This window comes from Ambystoma mexicanum, chromosome 6q, assembly GCF_040938575.1.
Source record: "Ambystoma mexicanum isolate Mex_15411 chromosome 6q, UKY_AmexF1_1, whole genome shotgun sequence".
Classification (NCBI taxonomy): Eukaryota; Metazoa; Chordata; class Amphibia; order Caudata; family Ambystomatidae; genus Ambystoma; species Ambystoma mexicanum.
In genome coordinates this window covers 1,603,259,457-1,603,267,737 of record NC_090937.1, presented here as the reverse complement: position 1 = coordinate 1,603,267,737, position 8,281 = coordinate 1,603,259,457, and the positions used below count along the sequence as shown (strand labels likewise).

The 8,281-nt window shown below is 50.0% G+C and overlaps 1 protein-coding gene across 5 annotated transcripts in view; it reads left to right on the top strand.

Annotated features, from left to right (window-relative positions):
- The first annotated feature begins 3,441 nt into the window (after positions 1–3,441).
- The window catches only part of DCTN1 (dynactin subunit 1), a 1,327,898-nt gene continuing 1,323,058 nt past the window's right edge, over positions 3,442–8,281 (top strand). For 3 of the 5 annotated variants that reach the window (XM_069632344.1, XM_069632343.1, XM_069632340.1), the window contains exon 1: positions 3,443–3,720. In XM_069632344.1, the coding sequence (XP_069488445.1) occupies positions 3,688–3,720 (33 nt within the window). In that variant the 5' untranslated portion in view covers positions 3,443–3,687. Of the gene's footprint in view, positions 3,721–8,281 lie in introns of all 5 variants that reach the window. The other 2 variants (XM_069632341.1, XM_069632339.1) reach the window with 1 other exon arrangement.

The following is an 8,281-nucleotide window of genomic DNA, read 5'->3' as shown; positions in this document are numbered from 1 at the left end:
GCTCCAACCGTGCCCCAACGCCCCCGCAGGGACCAGGTGAGCCTAACATATCATTTAGGCCTTTTTCCCAGCAACCATAATGCGGATTGATTTCATTTTTGTACCATTTTTTGTCATTTCCAGGCGATTTTGGGGATATAAAATGCAGCTACCTATGATCCGGGGAACTTTAATGGCCAGTTACACTATGTTTCTGGCTGATCTAAACATGTTCCAAATGTGAGAGTTGGTGGGTGGGTGGAACATTAAATCAGGGATATGCTCAATAATTTACATATTCATAACTGTTGTACTTTTTACGGAAATGGCAGGAATGTGCCACATGGCCGTGCTACATCGTACGGATTTGGTGGTCGGCTTATCTAATTCCCCATGATCGCTAAAACAGAGCATATGTTTAGTATGGCAGTTGCTAGTAACATTATCCAGTTGTGATATATAACTCATGTTTTCCAAAAAGTTGAAAGGAGAATAAAGGGCAATTACAAACAGGAATTGCCATATGTTGCTCCAGTCCCCTAGACCAATCCTGACTTGGAGGCGTGGTTTGGAGGAGAGAGAAGGGTAGCTGTCCAATCCTAGTGGCAGGGATTATTGCAGGGTACTTCTCCAAGATTGTCAAATTGGTGATGTCATAGCTGCTATATTAGGGGGACTGCACTAGGACAGGGGACACACAGAAAACCTGTGCGACAGAAAAAGGAGAAAGATAGGAGGGCAGAGAGAAGAGACAGACCATCTGACAGCTGTAAGGAGACACCCGAGGAGATTGCTGAGAGTGCATCTGGGTGGAGCTGTCTATCTCTAGGTAGGGGCCTAAAAGCTGACTGGGTCCTATGGTGGAGAGCGGGAGTCCATCTTTGAGAGTGGAGTGACCAGAACCCTGCCCTATCTTTCCAGAGTGTCCTGAGATGCAGCTGGCTATACTGAACCTTAAACAGAGGTGTGTTATGTAAATAGAACTGAGCCCTGGGAAACCATAAGGTGGGCAAGTCTGCTTTCCTTGAATCCTTTCCCTTTATAGTGAGCGGGGGGGGGGGGCAAAACTGTGTAGATCCTTAGCCTATTTAACCAAAAATATTAATTTAATTAATTCCCCATTTGGCAGAACACTACAGGGTGAATTTTGTTAAAATTTTGAAATTAACAAAGCTTACTTCCCATTGTGCACTGAAAACTACAGCCTATAATTTAATTGGGTAATCCTTGTTGTCCAGCTGACCCCGACTTCTTTAAGGGAGAGGGGTGTCTTTGTTCTTAATTTGGTCTAACCTTTTTATCCAGGTTCCCCTACACAGGCCATTCAGTAAGAGCAGTCTAAATCGAAAATTCCCCAAAACATTCCAATTGATCTGTCTGACTTCCCAACATAGACCAAAGTCAGGGGGGGGGGTCTGAAAAACAAAACGATAAATCAGCCTGTGCTTATTTGGAACTAAATGTTTGGGTGAAATTATATTACTGATCATTGTAATTATTTCATGGAGTGAAATTGGCAGAAAGTGTACAATTGTTATTGTGTTCTTTTTAACTCACTTTGTGATGTATTTATGCTGAGAGAAGTTGATTGTGTTGTGCCACGGACAATGTGTTTTTTTTACATTTTCATGCTAATTTCTATTACTTTTACCAATATATTTCCCGTACACCGGCCTGGTTCTTGGCTCATTGTTAGCTGGGGGGAGGGGGGCGGCGAGGGATCCAAGGGGCATGATATGTGTCTGAGATAGGACTAAAAAAAAGAATCTGTTAGTTTGTTGCATAACCACTTGAGTGGGGAGGGATGGACTCCCCCTTGTTGAGGGTGGCTTCTCAATAAACCGTTACAGTAACATGCTTAGAGATCAAAAATAAAGACATCCCTCCATTCTCTTCCAGAGAAAAACACTCATATTTTTATTTTTTATTTTTTTTAAAGCGCTCACACAGCCCGCAGGCATCGAAGCGCTGTTAAAGGAATTGTTTGTATTTTTTGGTTGCGTAATTGTTTTGGTCTTAGTTGCGTATTTATAACGCGCTTAAACACCTAGAGGTTTCTAAGCGCGGACCCAGGGATCGAACCTGTGGTGCTTCGTGTCGTCTTGCTTCCAAGGCACGCACGTTGCCCCTGAGCATATGTCTTATCTCCTAAGATTAAGGCTGCGCAAACTGCCAACCAGACCAGGATAAAGATTGATATCGATAATTTACCTAAAGCCAATGCTTTAAGTGTGCTGGGGCTAGCCGGAACAGGGTCCTGGCAGGCTCTCACAATTGTGTTTGAGACAAGGCGTACCAGGGTTCCCTAGTGTCTCCTGCTAACCCCTGCCCACTAGATGCCAAGGCTTTTTTTCTAAAGCCTGAAGCTCTCACATATACGTTAGAGTTTCAGCCTTTAGAAAAAAACGTCTTGCCTGCCTTTTCATTGAGGCGCTGACCTCCTGTAAGGCACCCCTTTCATTAGAAATGCAGGGCTCACACCCCTCGCGCCCCAGGTGCGAGGTCAATGATCGATGAAAAGTGGTGCCTCGCAAGGGGTCGTGCCGCAATTAGGCGGCAACACTTACCTGATTTGAATGCCTCGTGTTAGGCTATGGCTCTTTTGCAAAATAGAGCCAGGGCTCTTACGGGGGGCGTGTTCTAACAGACAGCATTCAGTGGAGACAAGTGTTGCCCCTTAATTGTGGCGCTGACCCCCTGTCAGGCCACGCCCTCCTAAGAGCCCCGGCTCGATTTTGCAGGCCACTTAAAGCACTGCCTAAAGCCGTGTACCAACTTTTCAATGTGTTCCCCAGGGGAAGGTGGAGTTGGTGGTGGTCAGCAGGAGGTGAGGGTATGATGGGAGGGGCGTAGCAAATATCTCCTTAAGGGTAACAGAATGGTCAGGTTCAATTCAAAAACCTTGCAAGTGAGTCTACTCTTTGGCCAACAGAACTGAGGCACCAAAACATAAGACGATGAGGCGGGGAGGGCCAAGCCCCCACCTCCCTTTCCCGCCTGAAGAAGCTGTGCGTTGAGACTCGCTTGTCTAGGCTTCCAAATAAATCTATAACCATTGAGTTTCTGTGGAGACGTTTGTGGTGGGATGTGTTGGAAACATTTGTGTGAACTATGGGAGCTCAGGGAGGGAGGTCACTTTTACAGCATTTTAATTTCTCCGATTATAGAAAAGGAGTGGCAGGTGGATTAAACATTGGGTGCAATGGGGAGGGAGATGGGTACACGGGTGAGTGGTGGAGAAATGATGTCACAATCAGCATTGGCCATTAGTGACCCAGAAGGCTAGACATTCAGTTCCATCGCATATATGTTTCAGTGCTCAGTCTTTGATGTCCCTTTTCTGTATCTATGGTATTGACTTGACACAGTGGGGCCGGTTCTCCAATATCCGGCCCCCCTACCCTGAGCACAGGGAGAGCTGTCACTGTGCTCCTGGGAAGCGGCCGGCGCTAGGACCGCGCGGCGCCCGCCGCCCTCCCTGCCAGGTCTGGGCTCAGCAGCTGTACTAGCGCATAGCCGGTGCCCGTGAGCAGGCAGGCAGAGGGGGGGCGGCTTCCTTCCACACCCCACCCCCGAAGGACAGAGCCCTGCAGCAGGGCCGGGGCCCCCCAGCCACATCCTGCCATGAGCCGGGAGCAGCCTCACAAAGGCAGCCGCTGAACGCCCGGGGAGAAGGGAGGGAAGGGGCAGTGGCAGCCGGCAGGCAGGATGGCTCAGACCAAGCGGCACGTCTACACCCGGGTGAGTGTGCAACACACATGCATGCATGCTTTATAGATGTGTGCATGCTCTGACACAATGCCTCCGTGCACATGCACGCGTCAAGACACGCGTATCCTGGACATATATGTGCCTGACGCTTACATGTACACACACCCCACGCATGCACACATATTTACATGTTTTATTGTATAACCACATACTCTGCATACACGACAGCACACGCATGTGACGGCGTGTGTGCACATTAATGTCCTTGCATACCTAGCACATATGATGTACATATATATTGCGTGGATATGTGTTATTTAAAAGGAGCCTGTCTCTTTGTGTGCGTGCGTTAATGTGGCACAAGGCAGGGTGTGATTGCCTCGCGGTTGCGCTGCCTGCCTGGCACATCCTGGGCACCCGGTGACTCGGTTGCAATTGTTCCTCTCGCTGCACCCTTCGTGCGCTGCACCCCGGGATGACAGGCGACCTGGTGCCTCCGATGCAGGCGGTTCCCCGCCCCCTCCCACGCCTCACGCCTGTTCATTGTGTCCCTGCGGCGGTGCCAGGAGGTGTTGGGGTTAGGAGATTGTTGCATGGGGGTGGGAGGGCAGTGTCTGCCCGGTGGCTGTTGCTCTCAGCTGCTATTGCTCTCAGCTGGTATTTTTCCCAAACAATACAATCGTCCCTGGATGGTCATTTGGGCGTCTGTGTGCCCGCCCACCACCCTGGCACCGCAAGCCACATGCAGCCATCGAAACTACTGGGGTTCTTTTCATGACCGGCCAACTGGGAATTCCGGCAGGGCCTGCGGGCTGCGTGCCGTGTTGTGTTCTGCCACTGTGGTCACCTGTGCCGGTCACAATGCCTGGCTCAGAGACGGACGTGTGTTGGTGGCAAAGCCCAACCGCGCCCACCTAAGCACAGTGACCCGGCCCGTTCCCCAGACGCCTTATGCCACCATCCACTGTCTCCAGAATGGGACAGGACACCTCGCCTGGCATCCCGTGACTCGGTGCCCGCATCCCCGCGGTGAGTGGCACCGAATGCGGAGATTACAGCTGAAAACAGCCAGCACGAGTCTGCCCCGTCAGCCCCGCCATGCAAAGAATGGCATTTTTTGAAGCTTAAATAGCTGTGGGGGGGGGGGGGGGGGTGGGGAGGTGCTGGGGGGAGGAGGGGCAGCCGAGAGGGACCGAATTAAAGCACACATTCTCCCTTTTCCAGTGTAGCTGTGCCCGAGGCCCGCGAGAGGCACATGTCTTTAGAAATGGGGCCGCCTCTAAGCCTGCAAACATAGAAAGGCATTCAAGCGTAAACTACTGCGTAAACACGAGAATGTGTGCACCAACCCAGCATACTGTTAGGCTGTGTAGTGTGGGCTTCTCCTTGCTCTTGTTTCCTACCTCCTATACTATGGAATGACTTACAGACAGATTTGTTGTGGAAAAAATGATTGGCCGTAGGCATTTATTTTCTACAGAAAATAACACAAACAAGAATCATGATAACAACATGTGTCTGTGCTTTTGGGCACACCGTGTCCAGGGTTAGCGATGCCAGCCTTCTCCTTGGTCAGTCTCGGTTACCCTCGGGCATCCGTTCCTGGACACGTGCCGCCTACGACTTTCTTCTACCGTGTGCCGAAGAAAGTACTCAGCGTTCCTGCTCCTCTCTCCGCTCGTTTCCTTCTTCCTGAAGTTTTGCAGGGTGGGTTGGGTGGCAAAACGCTTCCTTCTCCTTTGCCCAGGTCCCAAGACGCCTACCCGTACGAGGTGAGCTTCTTGCCTGGTTTGTTTTTCTCCCTTGTCCTTTGGCCATACTTATACCCCCTCTGTCCTTTTGTTATTATCCTGGGGGCCGGGCCCTGCCCAGCCCCCCTGCAGGTTTCCCCTCACACCTTGCCTGTTGTTAGGGGCTGTTGCCTGGCAACGCTGGGGCAGTGGCGCCAACTGGCTGCCCCTCCCCATGTTTCTTCGCGCCATCTCGCCCCCACCCCGCGCCTAACCCCCCAGGCCCTCTATCGGGCCGTACTTTGCACGGCCCGGGGCCTGGGGCATAGGCTGTGTAGTGTGGGCTTCTCCTTGCTCTTGTTTCCTACCTCCTATACTATGGAATGACTTACAGACAGATTTGTTGTGGAAAAAATGATTGGCCGTAGGCATTTATTTTCTACAGAAAATAACAAACAAGAATCATGATAACAACATGTGTTTGTGCTTTTGGGCACACCGTGTCCAGGGTTAGCGATGCCAGCCTTCTCCTTGGTCAGTCTCGGTTACCCTCGGGCATCCGTTCCTGGACACGTGCCGCCACACCTGAGTGGGCGTTGCCTCGGCCGCTCAGGTTCCCCCCAAAAGTACCTGTGTCTGCGTCCCCTCTCCTCTAATGCCTTGAAATTAGTGTCTGCAAAATGCCCCATCCTATGTTCTATGTGGTATTATTGTTGACATGAAAATCTCTTTCTCCCTCAGCCTGAGATCCCTTTAGATCCCCTGTTAACATTCCCTCTTTCCAGGCCATCCCCTGCTACAGTATTCCGGTCTACTGGCTCCCTTATTCTACAATCCCTTTAATATGCTATTGCATCTTTTTTAACTGCCCCTTCAGCCTAGCCCCAATCCTTCAACTCATACTTTATTAGCGGGCTGTTTGTTGGGTCTATTACTCCTGCTATTTTCGCGGTGTATGTATCTGTGTCTAGATGTGCTGCCTCCCAATTTTTACTTTTTCCCTTTGGCCAAAAAGCCCCTTCCAAGGATTCACATATATTTTTTTTTTGTTGTTGACCCTTCCCTTCATTTTTTACACCCGTCTAAAAAATTACATCTGCACATGCTTTCTGCGTTGCTTACCCATTTCGTAACTTTTTTGGGCGTTCCTGCCCAGGTTTCCTTTGACTCGCCCTGTTTCCTTTAGTTTTACTTATTTCTCGGATATCTTTTTGTTGTTAACCTTCCCTTCTCCTCCAGTGGAACCCATGCCTTTACCGGTGTGGGTGTTTATTTTCCTGCCAGACCTGAGGCCATAATCTCCTTTTTCAGTCAGCCTTATGGCTAACCTTTTCATTAATTCCGGTGCTTATTCGTGGAACCCATGATTTTCCTAGTATGGGCGTTTATTTTCCTGCCATACACGTGGCCATCTTTTCCTTTTCCAGTCAGCCTTTCTGGCTAACCTTTTCATTCTTTCCGGTGCTTCTACTTGGAACCCATGCCTTTCCCGGTATGGGCGTTCTTACCCTTTGCCATACACGTGGCCATCTTTTCCTTTCCCAGCAGCCTTTATGGCTAACCTTTTCATTCTTTCCGGTGCTTATTCTTGGGACCCATGCCTTTTTCGGTATGGGCGTTATTTTCCTGCCATACACGTGGCCATCTTTTCCTTTCCCAGCAGCCTTTATGGCTAACCTTTTCATTATTTCCGGTGCTTCTACGTGGAACCCATGCCTTTCCAGGTATGGGCGTTATTTTCCTCTGCCATATGCGTGGCCATATTTTCCTTCCCCTAGTCAGCCTTATGGCTAGCCTTTTCATTATTTCCGGTGCTTACTCGTGGAACCCATGCCTTCCCTGGTGTGGGCGTTCTCTACTGTACGGTTGCCTACTGTTGCCCCAGAGCCATCTTTCCTTCCTGGTTGATAGGCGATTGGCATATGACTGTTCTTATTGAACACTTTGGAATTCCCCCTTTTCTGCCCTTCTGCTTATGCTCCATGCTCCCAGCTATGTTTTTCCGATATCTCCCCTGCCACCCCCTTGTGCCGTTGGTGGGAGGTGTGTTACTTTGCTACTCTGCCGTCCTCTCTGTGTCCCCTATTGACTGCCCCAAAGGTTCTGTTCCCCTGACCTCAAACGATTCCTTGTCGTTGTTAACGTATCCCCTGTTGTTGTCCCTGTCTTTGCTTTTATCATTATTTTCCCATTATTACTGTTGCCCTCCTGAACTGTGGACCCTGTGGTCCCCTTTATCTTTTAATCCGTTAAACATGTACCGATTAAAACTCTCCTCGTCCCACCCTCTGTCCGGGTGACCTTTCATTTCCTTCTCACTCCCGCTCGTATTCCTTTCATGCACCACCCCCCAATGCTTTGCATACCTTCAAGACCCTTGTTGCTATGTTTACAATGCCACTCCATTCTCTGGGTATTGTTGCAATACCGTCGGTGCCTATTGAGGGCTGTGTCCTGGATCCCCTGGGTCACCTAGTGGAAATGGACCTGCCCCTGCACTCTTGCCTGCCCGTTCTACGCCAGAGCCCTTAACTCTCTCCTTAACTATTACTCCTTTCCATTTTTCCCATGCTTCCAAGGGGTCCCACTGTTTCCCCCTGCTGCTCTCAACTTTGGTTGTGGAGTTGAACCTGCCCCTTCACTCTTGCCTGCCCCTTCTATACCAGAGCCCTTCTCTCTCTCCTTACCTAGTACCCCTTCCCATTTTACCCATAGTTCCAAGGGGTCCCTCTCTTCCTCCTTGCTACCTCGGTTGTGGAAACCCCTTCCTCCCTGTATTTTTTCCGGCTTTCTCCCCCTCCTGTCAATGGTTCTGGGCGACTTACCCGTACCAGTGATGCCTGCGCTTAACCTCTTTACGA